The sequence below is a fragment of the Morchella importuna genome (assembly GCF_003444635.1).
Source record: "Morchella importuna strain M04M26 chromosome Unknown Morimp01GS050, whole genome shotgun sequence".
NCBI lineage: Eukaryota > Fungi > Ascomycota > Pezizomycetes > Pezizales > Morchellaceae > Morchella > Morchella importuna.
The window spans coordinates 216679-230733 of record NW_025763447.1 but is presented as its reverse complement, the minus strand read 5'-3'; the positions used below and the strand labels follow the sequence as shown (position 1 = coordinate 230733).

At 47.3% G+C, this 14055-nt stretch overlaps 4 protein-coding genes across 4 annotated transcripts; all 4 read right to left on the bottom strand.

Annotated features, from left to right (window-relative positions):
- Window positions 1-5139: 5139 nt before the first annotated feature.
- LAJ45_10794 (uncharacterized protein) lies at window positions 5140-5583 on the bottom strand (the record flags this gene model as incomplete). The annotated part of the gene is made up of 1 exon (XM_046120309.1): window positions 5140-5583. The coding sequence occupies one exon, from the start codon at window positions 5581-5583 to the stop codon at window positions 5140-5142; it is 444 nt and encodes a 147-aa protein (XP_045966537.1).
- Window positions 5584-6336: 753 nt separating this feature from the next.
- LAJ45_10793 (uncharacterized protein) lies at window positions 6337-7146 on the bottom strand (the record flags this gene model as incomplete). The annotated part of the gene is made up of 1 exon (XM_046120308.1): window positions 6337-7146. One exon carries the CDS (start codon window positions 7144-7146, stop codon window positions 6337-6339), a length of 810 nt encoding a protein of 269 aa, XP_045966536.1.
- A 1329-nt stretch (window positions 7147-8475) lies between these two features.
- LAJ45_10792 (uncharacterized protein) lies at window positions 8476-9550 on the bottom strand (the record flags this gene model as incomplete). Its single annotated transcript, XM_046120307.1, has 4 exons — window positions 8476-8521; window positions 8584-8969; window positions 9027-9465; window positions 9531-9550. The coding sequence occupies 4 exons, from the start codon at window positions 9548-9550 to the stop codon at window positions 8476-8478; spliced, it is 891 nt and encodes a 296-aa protein (XP_045966535.1).
- A 3923-nt stretch (window positions 9551-13473) lies between these two features.
- LAJ45_10791 (uncharacterized protein) lies at window positions 13474-14055 on the bottom strand (the record flags this gene model as incomplete). Its single annotated transcript, XM_046120306.1, has 2 exons — window positions 13474-13539; window positions 13600-14055. The coding sequence occupies 2 exons, from the start codon at window positions 14053-14055 to the stop codon at window positions 13474-13476; spliced, it is 522 nt and encodes a 173-aa protein (XP_045966534.1).

The following is a 14055-nucleotide window of genomic DNA, read 5'->3' as shown; positions in this document are numbered from 1 at the left end:
TTGAACCCCTCAACCAAACAACCGAGCAGATCAACAAGGACCTAAAAGCTACCATTGAAGTCCTATCCACCCAAAACGAAATCCTTAAACATACCGTCGACGTCCTGGCCAAACAAATGTTTGAAATGACAAAGAACCAAGACAAAACTTCCGAAAAACTCCACCGTCTCCAACAACAGCTCACCAACCTCTCCGTCAACAGACCTAGCAACCAAGCAGTCAATGAAGGAAGAGCATCCGCAAGTGCCGCCGTCGCCGCTGCCACCATCGCTCCTATCACCACACCCGCCAACAACATGAACCACGCCAACAATCCGAACCATGCCCAACAATCAAAAGGAAAAGGCAAAGAGACACCAATCCCACCAGCACACAAGTCCTACGCATCCATCGCAGCAGGAAACGCCAACGCCAACCCCGAATACACCATAGTCACGAACAAGAGGAAATCCAAACCCAAGGCGGACCCCCTATTCAAACCAGAAGTCACCAAGATCAACAGAGAGATCGTCATCGAAACGAATAAGGAATCACCAGTCACCCCCTCTGACATCAGGACAAGAATCAACTCCAAAATCGAAAACCCGGACTGTCAGTTTATCGCCGCCAGGAAAACCTCAAAAAACAACATAGTACTAGAAACTAAATTCGCCACACCCGCCTCGAAGGTCTTCGAATATAAACAAGAAATCGAAGCAGCCCTGAAAGAACTCAAGGTCCCTTTTGTTGACATCAGAGTTAATTCCAGATGGTCTAAATTCATCATACACGGAATCCCCACAACAATCGGAGACGGTTACGAAGCGGGACAAGTCATGGCCTCAGAAATCAGAAGAAATTACGGAACCACTTTCGAAATGGCACAAATCCCCAGATGGCTCAGCAGACCCGAAGCCAGGGTGGGGAAAACACACTCATCAATGATTATCGCACTCCCAGGACAATACACAAAGGATAACCTCGGACTAAAATACCTCACCTTATTCGACCGACAATGCAAAATCGACAACTACCTCCCAGCCAACCCAGAAACCCAATGCTCTAAATGTTTGGAATATGGCCACCGACATGAAAGATGCTCCCACCAAACCGGGAGATGTGGACACTGCGCAGAAAACCACCAAACAAAGGAACACCCATGCTCCGAATGCTCAGGAGGCACCAGATGCATCCATACACCCATCCGATGCTACCACTGCAAGGCCCCTCACAAAGCAACAGACGCCAACTGCCCAGAACGCACTAAAATCCGCATTGCAAACAAACTGGGACCAGACACAAACCCAAGCCCGCTACCAATACCCATTGTTATCCCGGTCCAAGATCCCATACAAGAAGATGCAGCCATGGATAACACCCAATGAGCCACACCAAAAGGACCACGGCTATCGCACAGCAACTGAACTGCGCGAAAAACGAGCTTACAACAAAGTCAGTAGTGGAGGAAGCAGAACAGGACCACAACATACTCTTTCTTTTGTTACAAGAACCATGGAATAACAAGGACGGCCACCCACCGGAATCCCCCCTCTTCTACCTATTCACGGCCAGCAATAAGGGCACCAAAGCCGCCACATATATCAGAAAACACGCCAACCTAAAACCATAACACCATTACACACACAATAACTTCATCGTCTCCGTCACGGTGGAAATCCAAAGCCAAAAAACACAAATCCTCAACATATACTCACCAGGGCGAAGCGGACCCTTTGCAGAAATATCCCGACAAATAACTACCATCCAAAATTGCCTCGTCATGGGAGACTTCAACTGCCACCACCAACTCTGGTATGGACATAGATCCCACGACTACACCAACACGATTAGAACAGACAAATCCGGTTCCAAGAAATTGAAAAGATGGATCGATCGACAAAAGTTATTCCTACTCAACGAACCAGGCGAATTCACACATTTCCCCAGGAACAACAACAGACCGACCATTATTGACCTGATATTAGTCAAAGGACCAATACTGGACCACGATACCCGCTGGAACATCGACCGATATGGAGCAGGTTCCGACCATGGGAAAACCATCCTACAACTACGAATAGAGAAACCCCCCCACACTCCCAGAAGACTATGGCCCCGAACGAACTGGGGAAAACTGGAAGAAAACATCTCAGGCATCCAGTTCCCCCCCGAAGCGTGGGAAAGCCAGAACCACACAAAACAATCGGTTGACTTCATCCTCGAACACATAGACAATTTAATAGACCAAGTCACCCCGTGGAGCCAAGGACACCTCAAATCCAAGAGATGGTGGACCCCAGAACTGAAGAAACTCAAATCAACCCTCAACACACTAGAAAGGAAAGCCAAAAACACCCAAAAAGACGAAGACAGAGAAGCTTTCAGGAAAATCAGCAGAAAGTGGACCGCAGCAATCCGCAAAACCAAGGCGGAACAAAGGGAGAAAGAAATCACGGAGGCCAAGGGAAGTGCCATCTGGAAACTAGTCAACAAAGGGAAAAGAAGGGACATCACAATCCCAACTATTCAAGGTGAAGAAACATTTGCGGGGAAGTGCCAAGCTCTAAGAGCCCAACTCTTCCCCACAAATTGGACGTCCCCCAACAACCCCCCACTCCAAATAAGACCCCCCTCATTTGACCTTAGTGACGATTTTCAGGAAGTAACAACAGAAGAAATTACATCCGCAATCAAATCATGTCCAACATACTCAGCCACTGGTCCTGATAACATCCCATAACCATTCATACAAGCAATAATCAAGGCGAACACCCAGCTCTTCCAGGACATGTTCTCAGCCATGCTCCGATACGGAGTCCAACCGGATCGATGGAAAGTGTCGAAATGTATACCAATCCCGAAACCAGGAAAATCCGACTACTCATCGGCCAAAGCCTACCGACCCATCTCTCTACTACAATGCTTCAGCAAAGTACTGGAAAAGATAGTGGCAACAAGACTATGCACCGCCGGTACCATCCTGGAAACCCTCAGTAAAGACCAATTCGGAGGCAGACCAACTATCTCAGCGATCGATGCTTTACTCCACACGCTCACACCCATCCAACAGAATCTCCTGATCAAACGAACTACAGGAACCACCCCAGACAGATCAGCACTCCTCACAAATGACATACAAGGAGCCTTCAACTGTGTCGACCACCTCCTACTCGCCAATATCATGACCCAACAAAGATTCCCAACTTACCTGACGACCTGGTGCAAGGAATTCAACACCAATCGAACACTTCAATTCCAATTTAACCACGAATTGGAACCACCACGACCATATACCTCAGGACTACCCCAAGGATCCCCTCTATCCCCAGTATTATTTATGATATATGCTAGGGTAATAACAGACCCCACCAACTCTCCCAAAGAAATCAACACCACCTACATCGACGACGACGCACTCATCCAACTTGCGAAGTCCCCTCTCTTCATCACCAAAAGACTTAACGAAAGAATGGAGGAAAGAATTAAGGAAGCAGAACCCCTCAACATCAAATACGAACCCCAAAAATCCGACCTAGTCTTCTTCAAACCCACAACATCAAGTACCCCGGATCCCAAAAACTTGGTAACAATCGCAAAAGAAGAAATCCACCCCAAAGATAGACTCAAATATGTAGGAGTCTGGCTGGACTCAACGCTCTCCTTCCGACCACACATCGAAGAAACCATCGCTAAAGGCCTTAAAGCCCTAAGCAGAATCAGAAACATCGCTTACCTCCCAGGATCAACAGTAAAATCCATCCACCACCTCATCGTCCAAGGTTTCCTCCCCACCATCCTATGGGGATCGTAGGCATGGTGGACAGGAGCCGACCACATCCTCCGATCACTATCCCCACTCTACAATGAAGCCGACAGGATAATAACAGGCCTACCCCGCTGGACAAAAACCGAAAAACTACTGAAAGAGGCAGCTCTCCCCCCACTCGAACACCTCCTCAACCACAAATCACGGAAGTATGGGACGCGCATCCTCTGCCACCCTGCGGACCACCCACTCAACGAAGGACTCATACAGCTTCTCCCCATCAGAATAAAAAATATCAAAGGCACAGGCCTACATCGGATTGCATCACTCATGCTACCCTTTCAGGAACCAGGTAACCACAGAGAGCGATGGATACAGAACGATACCCTCACCAAACGCATGCTGGAAGAATGGAACTCTATCCCACTCATCAACTACCACGAACCAGGAACCCTAAAGATCCAACCAAAGCGAGCAAAACTTCTCCGATCCAAAGCAAAACTCATACACCGCATACGATGCCAAGTTACTAGGATAGACAGATATGCAGCATTCACGGAACCTGAACCCTGCCAATGTGGCTCGGAACAATCCTCCAAACACACCATGATCGACTGCCCACGATGGACACAACTACGAAGGCCACTCATGGACAAAATTCCAGGGCCGCCCACTTGGGAAAACTGGCTATTCACCAATCTCAACGTAGACCTGATTCTAAAATTTGCAGCAAAAACCAACCTACTCGATTGGTACGAAATGGACGAGGAGAACCCGGAGGAATGATGATCGGTTTCTTTGGTTTACTCTCTCTTTTCTGTATCTTCTCATGATTTCTTACGTTGCATTTCCTTTCTTTTCTGTTTTTCGTTTTGTTTTTCCTATATTTTCGGCGGAGGATCCGGCGTGCGATAAGTCCTGTACTTCAAAGCAATATAAAACTATTTATTTATTTATTTGTATCTACTCCATGAATACTACTTTTGTTCTGCGCCTTATCATAGGGTTCAACTAGTTTGTTATACTAGGTAGAGCCATTCCATAGCCCATAGTCTTGAGCACCTATTGCCACGTCCTCGCCTCGGTTGTATTCCTTGGCATCATAGCCCCTACGTCCATAGACCCCCGTTACATCCCTTGGCTGTGTGGGTAAGGGTGTTCCATTGGGCTACAGCATCATCCCTAGAGATGACTTCGCCAAAGGCTACTCTGAGAGCATCCACAAAGGAATTCCAGCGCCTCCATCTCTCATCCAACACTACAGGCATCCCAGCTATCCGGTTGACAGAAGCTTGGTCAATGAAGTTGTGATAAGCTTCATACCACTTGACCGGAGCATCTCTTTCCATCAGGTTGCCAGCATAACGGATCTTAACCTCTTCGGAGGTAAAGGACTAGCTTTCAATGGAGAAGACATTCTCACATTGCCGGATGGAGGTCCCCACATTATCAGCTTTGCCATTGAACTTGGCCGGAGGGGGTGCCTTGCGTTCTCCGGCCCTAGAGGCAGCGGAGGGGTGCGAGGCGGCCGGAGGTCTCATGAACTGGGCCATGGAGGCCAGAAGCTCCTTCTGCTGCTTCTCTAACTTCTTCCTGAGGTATCTCCACCATCCTCTCCTGTCACCATCCTCAGGCTCCGAGTCTGAACTTTCTGAGTCCCCTCCTGGGTTGGGAGCGCCACCAACCGAGGGGACAAGTCCATCTCGTCCACCATTACCTGCTGGTACTGGGTTCTGGTTTTCTCCACCAGGGTTTCCTTCTGGCTGGAGATTCCTCCTAGATGACTCCGGGGATGGTGAGCCTCTGTGGGAGTCTGGGGATAGCTGTAACGGAGCCATTTCAACTGTCTGGTGTATGAGTACACACAGGGCCCGGTTACATGCTGAGAGTTATTGTTAGAAGCCAGTTGCACAGTGACATGCAAGTACCAGCAGAGTGGTTAGCTACCAGCTGTCAGAGTAACTACATTCTGAGCGCTAGGAAAAGGATCTACTCATGGGAGCAATGACTGACGAGTCTGTGCCTCGCCAATGATTAGAAGGCCACCCAGAGGGAAGCTCTGAGTGCTCGGCGATCCTCTACATCCTCTGAGCATTGGAAGCCCGCCGGTAACGGAAGGGGTTATGCCTGGGAAGTCTACAATAAGCGAAGCTCTACAGCAATGATTAAGCTTACACCTGAGCGGCAACTCATTCATGCAGGCCCCAGTTGTGTGGCAACAAAGGCTGCAGGTGTTACAAAGGCTTTGACTAAGGGTGGTTGCCTTCGGAACTGGAAGCACTCGCTGACGCTTAGAGAGAAGCGGGGTAGCGATGGTATTGCTTCCCTTCCGCTAGAAGGCAGCACTGGAACTTAGTAAGGAAGTAGGAGCAGAGAATAGAATCCTTTGGAGTATAAGTACTCAGGATCATTTCCCGCCCAACTGTCCGGATCCTCATCTTCATCTTGACCTAGAATTATCGGTAGCAGAGCCCTTAAAGATTATCGAGTTCTAGCGATAGTATCTTTGAATAAATCTGCACCTGATTTCTATCTTGCACGGCCGCATCTATTCTATTGGATTCTAGCGATACATAGACAGACTGCCCCCGTTACAATAGCCCCTGGCGAACCCAGGCTGGGGGAAGCCCAGAGGGACCACTCCTGACCGGTATCTGGGAGTAGTAGTCATCGTCTTCTATAGGCTGTCGGGGGGGCCTGGCTAGGCCACCTGCCAAAGGGCTTGCTGGGGCTCTCTGAGGAGGGAGAGGTGAGCCTCCAATAGCCGTTGGCATCATCAGGGGAAGAGTTCTCTGCCTGCGAGACCTGACCGGAAACGCTGCAAAGGAGTTCACCCTTTGGTGAAAGGTTCTCAGGGTCGCTCTGGACGAAGACCTGGAGTTCTGCGGAGGTGCAGGGTTGGGGACCGGTGCTGGTGTGGGCATTCTGGCGATGGAGAGCCTCCCTTCATTGATAGCTTTCTGGATGTCTTCCAGGAAGTTAGGGGGCATCGCCGGGTTTGTCCACTCAATGTCCTCCATCTCATCCGCTCCCAAGTCATCTCTCTGAGCATAACTCTGGAGTTGTGCCTGGACTGAGGAGACTTGTTCTTGCATGTAGCCAAAGGCATCCCGGAGCAGGACTCCCTCAGCTTCTTGTTTTTCTTGCACCAAGGCTAGCGCATTGCCGGCCTTGATGACTTCCTGTTGTAGGCTGTGCTTGAGGTAGCGCTGCAACTCCGCAAAGAAGTCCTGTAGGGTGACTTTATCGGTATCTTGCCAGGTGGGCTCACATTCGGGGATGTATGACTGGAGCGCCATCCTGGGGTTGTGGATCAACTGTGTCTGACCCTCCTGGAATCCTAAGGCTGCCGGTTGCCATTCAATCTGAAGAGGCACTTGGGGAGCAGGGAGGGCGGACATGTTGTGGGAGGAAGAATAATCTGAAGGTGATTTGAGCCCTAAAGATTATCTGTCACGGGGGCAACCTCTTCTATGTATCGCTAGAATCCAATACAATAGATGCGGCCGTGCAAGATAGAAATCAGGTACAGATTTATTCAAAGATACTATCGCTTAGAACTCAATAAGCTTTAAGGGCTCTGCTACCGGTGATTGTAGATGAAGATGAGGATCAGGACAGTTGGGCGGGAATGATCCTGAGTACTTATACTCCAAAGAACTCTATTCTCTGCTCCTACTTCCTTACTAAGTTCCGGTGCTGCCTTCTAGCGGAAGGGAAGCGATACCATCGCTACCCCGCCTCTCTAAGCGTCACCGAGTGCTTCCGGTTCCGAAGGCAATCACCCTTTGTCAAAGCCTTTGTAACACCTGCAGCCTTTGTTGCCACACAACTGGGGCCTGCATGAATGAGCTGCCGCTCAAGTGTAAGCTTAATAATTGCTGTAGAGCTTTCGCTTATTGTAGACTTCCCAGGCATCGTCCCTTCCACTACCGGCGGACTTCCAATGCTCAGAGGATATAGGGGATTGCCGAGCACTCAGAGCTTCACTCTGGCTGGCCTTCTAATCATTGGCGAGGCACAGACTCGTCAGTCATTGCTCCCATGAGTAGATCCTCTTTCTAGCGCTCAGAATGTAGTTACTCTGACAGCTGGCAGCTAACCACACTGTCGGTACTTCCATGTCACTTTGCAACTGGCTTCTAACAATAACTCTCAGCATGTAACCGGGCCCTGTGTGTACTCATACACCAGAAAGTTGAAATGGCTCCGTTACACTTTCTACTTACACAAGAACTGATAACTCTAAATTTAATTCTAAAAACACGACTCCAGCTACCGATAGTAATACCGGCAAATTGTCACTTTCGAAAACTAACAACCGGCAAATACTCTCTACTACATCACATCTCACTTCTCAATTACAAAAACCCACTTACTTTTCCCCGCTACCACCACCCGGCACCCTTGCCACCAATTGCAATTCAACCCAAGCCCAGGTGAAAGAATCCGTGGAAAACTTAGTGATTTATATGCTCTTGGCGCACTTCCCACAATCCTCAACAGTGGGTATTCACAAAATCAAGTCACTTGAACTAGGGAACGAAGGGAAAATCCAAAGAATGGAAGTGTAAAGTTAGAATTCCACGATCGATGGGATACCAAAGATATCGTCACGATAGCTAGACATGATTGATAATATATGCTTGGCAAGTTCGTTATGACGTTATAGAGCCATAACTAAGCAGCCCTGAGGTTTAGCGTACTAGCTCGCAACTGATCTTCCATCATTACAAGTATGTACCCAGGTAAAGTATTAAGAAGCCGAAAACAATCCTAAAACCCCGAAAGACCAACTCAGAGGCATACACATAGAGATATGTATTGATAGTATTCACCTTTTCGTTGGTATTGTGTACCCTCTACTCATGAAATCATTCCTTCCCGAAGCATCATCTTGTTCCTTTGTACTGAAAAGACTCCTCAAGTTGTCACTCATCTCCGTTTTTCTGCGTTTATTTTTCATTTTCTCATCCTCCAGTACTTTGCTTGTTAGGCTGGCTGTTGCGGCGTTCTTTATACTGGTTTCTTCTTTCTTGGGTAGCTTCTCGGATTCTTTGAACCCCTTTTTTCGCTTCTTCGATTTCCCATCGGACAGTTTTCTCAATGTGTGTCCTAGTCCCTTCTCGGAAAGAATTTTGATTCGGTTTCTCAAACTTTGGGCATCTTCGTCCAACACGGGGTTAATCGGAATGACATTATCTGCCTCGTATGCTGTGCCACACTAGTTCACCCAGGCATGGTTAGATTTGAATAGAATCATTATTTTGGGGAGGTAAACCTGTAAACAAACGCCTTCATTTCCTTTAATCTCCTTGATCGCACTCTCCAAAAAGGCGTGCCCACATGGTACCAGGTAAACCGCTCTGACTCCAGCTAAGAGACCTTTCCTCGACACTGGACAAACCCACTTGTCCTGACCATCTTCCTTTGAGATGTCGAATTTTATTTCTAGTACATCTCTTAAACTCTTTACCCGCCCGTCTAATACCTCTTCGCCGTCACCAAATGCCTCTGTCCCACGTAGGAGCCATTCTAGAATAGAATCTTTATTATAGAGGCGCCCCGACGAGTCGGAGACAACGGGGGAGGCAAGCGGACGCTTTGAGAGAGGGCAAGTGCTCCAGTGATATTCTTGAGTTTGTGCATTGGAATCACGGAGTTGAGAGTGGGTGGCGCGGCGAGTAGGGGATTTGACAAGTTCGCGTCGTGTAGGAATGCTTGAGAGGTAATAGTGTCAGCCTGCTTTCCAACCCAACAGCACCAAGCACATGGTAAGTCTTACCTTCCTCCGTCGTTACCCATATTTTCTGAGATCCCTAGGTTTGGCGATTTGGTGTATGAGTCGGTATTACTTGGAATGGGCTCGATGATCTGACTAAACCCTGCCAAGAATCAGGTAACTGATCAAGTCATGTGATACCGTGACCCCTAGCTCAACTATGTAGCTACAGCGAGAGGTAAAGTTATTGTAGAAACAGGGGTCTAAAAACAGGGTTTCTGTGGCTGGGCAAGCCAATAGACTCCTCCCATATTTCTACAATAATCTTACCAGCGTAAGAACCAGTTGCTCAGGCAAGGATCATTTGTATGGAGTGGCGTCGTTCTCTCATACAAATAATCCCTGTTTCCGTTACTTGCATTTTCTGGTTCTTTTGAGGGTAAGCTGTAGGTACAGCGACGGCTATCCCTTGGACGGATGAAAGTTGTCAAATTCGCGACCTGGACCGTTGTTGGCCGGTTTATTGTGTTCACTCTCTGTTTCTTTTCTTCTCAACGACGATTCGAGATGAAAATACGTAGAATGAATGAAACTTCTTTTTATTGTGAAAACCGAAAAGCAACAAGATAATTGGTTGATGAACAGGAAAGCTAGCTAATTATACTGATCTTCCTTTTCGGACACCTTTATCAAAGGGATTGTCCTTCCCTGCGCTTACAAATGCATGACAAATCACTTGGCAACAAATGTGCCACACCGTGCACCACTTAGTAAGGGAATTATCTTGCTTTTTACGTTTGGAAACAACAACAGAACCAATCAAGAATTTCCAACAATTCCTATATTAGGCTAGTGATAGCTGAAAGAGTGTGGTCGCGAATTTGACAACTTTCATCCGTCCAAGGGATAATAAGTGATGGAACGCCCTGAGAGTACAAACACCAAATGTTGGTGGTGTTTTACCAAAACAGGTATCGCTGTGTTCCATCAATTATTACCTGCCGCTGTACTTTAAGGACTTAAATGTTTCGCTCAAACCTAACCCTATTCCTGGCCTAACCGTTGATTGAGCTAGGATGTAACGTGTCAAGCGAGAGTTAACACGGTGCAAGTTACCGTACCATTATGGAGCCAGAGAGATCGTCGATGTTTTAAAATAACAGAACAAAAAGTACTTCTGGCCGAGGAACACATTTTTTTACGGGGAGCAGGTCCGATTTACGATTTATATATCCCGCAGCTAACGTGTTTCACCGGGAAAGCGATCATCACCGGGAAAGCAACCGAAGCTCACAGAAGGGCATTATGAGCAGCAAAACAATACCTATGAAGCCATACATGTATAGGAGAGTTCTTTTGGTGTTTTTGACTGTTTCTTATGATCATAGCAAGTATATAGCTGTGGGAGGGTCATCAGCTGTCATCAAGCCTTGATGACCCTCCCACAGCTATATACTCGCTACCTATTAGTAACAATCATCAGAAATATTCGAAAGATATCTCAAAATGACTTTAGTGTATTCAGTTCTGTAATTCTGGGTGATTTTGAATTTTCACAGTAATTCGCGATCCCGTTCATGTCATGCTTGATTGCTTTCCCAGTGACGATTGCGTTCCCGGTGAAACACGTTAAGGGATAAATAAAAATAAAATAAGGCCCCGGGAGGATGCTAACCTCATCTCCATGTCAAACGTCCTACTGATACTAGGCAGGCACATTATTTAACGCTACCGAAACTACTGTTGACAGACTGGGAGCTGGAGTGGGTTCTAAGATATTAACTTTCCCATAAATATTATCTATTAGATTGATAAGATCTTGAATGAGGTTCATGTGCAAAGGAGTGCACTCGCCCACCAACCTCAGGCCTAGGGTTGGCAGCGCCTTAAGTTCGTCGATTCTCGAGCTCGTCATCAAATATTCCATGTATATAATCCACCAAGAAATTTAAAACAGTAAGCTCCAGAGGGAAATACTACTACGTAAAATTGTTTCCATTACGGCGCTGTCGTAGTACATTAGCTATAGCGGGAATAGACAAGGGAGTATCATCATTATTATTCGCTATCTAGTAGTCCATTGTTCTAATTTGTTCAACGATCCGAAAGAACGGAGACTTTATGTAAATAACCCTAACTAATCAAACCTCGCCAGATATATCACAAGATACCGCACCTTGATCAGGGAATTGAAACCCCCATACCGTACAGGTAAAGAAGTCTCCAGGCTTACCCATCCTAGGACACCGGTATTCCTAGACTTTCTCGTTCTCTTATGCTGGCTTAACTGATCAGTGATTTCGCCTCATTTTTTGCTTGTGAGTCAAGGCAGACTCCTTTATATATGGAGGTTGCTCTCCTTCGCTGTCTGTATTGTGGGAATGTACACTTTTCTTCCCACTAATGTAGGCCCCGGGGGGTATGTCCCAGCATGGGCTTTCCAGCTTATTAATATTAGCGAGAGTTTCTTGTTGTGTTCTTGTTTGTAGGGGCGGAGGGGCGGAGGGGCGTACTTCCACAAAAGGAGGGGTACTTCTCTTTAGTCCTACTTAACTCGCTTTGAGCTCTTACTGTCTTGTGGTGCTCAATCATTAGCTTTTCCCGCGTCGCGCCTTCTTTTGCACTCGATAGTCGAGTGATAATTCATGAAGCACTGCCGCTCCACCAGTTCTATGAGTCGGGTCGGGGAGGAGGGAGGGGGATTACCCCCTAGCTCACCTAATTTTCAACTTATCATGCTCTGTTCAGAGATATACGTTGTCCCCGCTTTCGCCGGATTGACCGAGGGACCAATGCGGGGTGATGCTGCCGCCCCTCTACCCATAAACTAGTAAATTACCATCCCTCACCGGTTCTCCTCTCATCCTCATGCATACCGTAGTCCGTCCATAATGGCTGATTTAGCTAACTTCCACAGCGCGCTACAAACGGGTGAGTGATACCTTGTGGTTGGCCTCCCACCTGCGCGGTCGGTAATCTGGCTGGAGGCGGACTAGGCATAATCATAGTGAATCACTCGGCCTGACATGTGACTTACCGGTGCCCACTTACCTACATATACATGTAGGCGCGTGGAACGGGCTAGTTTAGCACACACATGGCTTGATGCCTCCGTCTGCGGTGCTAGCACTCCACCCCTGTTCGTCCTATGGACATCGCTCTTAGATGTATCTTCCTCTTCCCATCTCCGCTCTCCTCACCCCACTTGTCTTCGGATTTCATCCCATCTATTATCTATTATTTCCAGAGTCCTAAGGTAAAGCCCCACCCACAAGTATCTCTCTACTCTCCTCTTCGGGCCCGTAACTCTTTCGCCTTAGGCAAGTGGGGTGAATAGTCAGCAACTACCTCCAGTTATTCTTCCGCCCACCCTGTTTGGCTTCTCAATATGAAAGCATTCTATCTCTGTTAATCCCTTAGTTCTGTTCAAGGGAGTTGAAGGGTATAACTTATAGATCACTAGATTTATTACTCGGTTATCTCCCCCGTCCCTTGTTGCTGCCCGCTTCTGCGGTTGGGCAAGCTTCACTGGTTCCTCCACACTTTCCTTTAGGCACTACACCAGCTGTTGTTTTAGTATAAGTGTACCATTAGACTTATATGCCTGCGCTGTAACCGCTGTTCCTCACCAGGACCTTACGGAATCACAAATGAAACAAAGAGAACATCGAGTGACCTCTCATGATTGCACCAGACTCAACACAAGACCCCGCAAGAAAATGCTGTCTAACGATATTAACCTAATCTCATTAACCACTGTTATAGTTTTAAAAAAAGACGATCTTCTGTTTGTCATTCATAATGCTACGATATTCCTTGCTACGAGTAGCAATTATTACCACATATCATGGTTTCATATATTCGCTATACACTGTATACATGTATATATAAGAGCAAAGTAATTCGTTAGATAAAATAATAAGTACACTCTCGGCCACTTTCATAGCCTCGCTTTATTCGAAATTCAAATTAATATCTGTAGATCCTACCAGAACCCGCATTCCCATCAAAAGTCATAAAGGGCTTTAATCTTTGTCCCATAAACACACGCTCCCGGACTACCCGACTCAATCTACCCAAATCCGGTCAGAAAAATTCCCAACTCGAAATGGACAGCCAACCATGTACTCACCGAATACCCCCCCGCATACTCACACATCTGATACGTATCAGACCCACTACTCAACAAATATCTCATCCCATTTATCACCTGTATACTCCAGTTACCCTCCACGGAGCAGCACGGACTGCTAGCAGGAAAATTCTCATGACTCCAGAACTGCAGCCGGAGTCCCATCGTTGCGCCGCCGTGGTTCTTTTGAAAGTAGCCGATGCAGACGCCAGTGGGCGAGGTGTTACAGTACTGGTAGAGCTTGTTGTTATGGATGAACGCTTTGAGTGGGGAGGCATACGGGGGAGAGAAGCCTACACCGACGACGGAGGGATCAGTGGGGTACGAGCGGACTACGGGCTGGTTGTGGATGCGGGGGTAGGATGGATTGATAGCTGTGAGAGAGAAAGTTCGGTTTAGAGCATTGGCGCCAAGAAGCAGGAGTGATAGGACAAACAGGAGCCGTGGGAGCTTCAT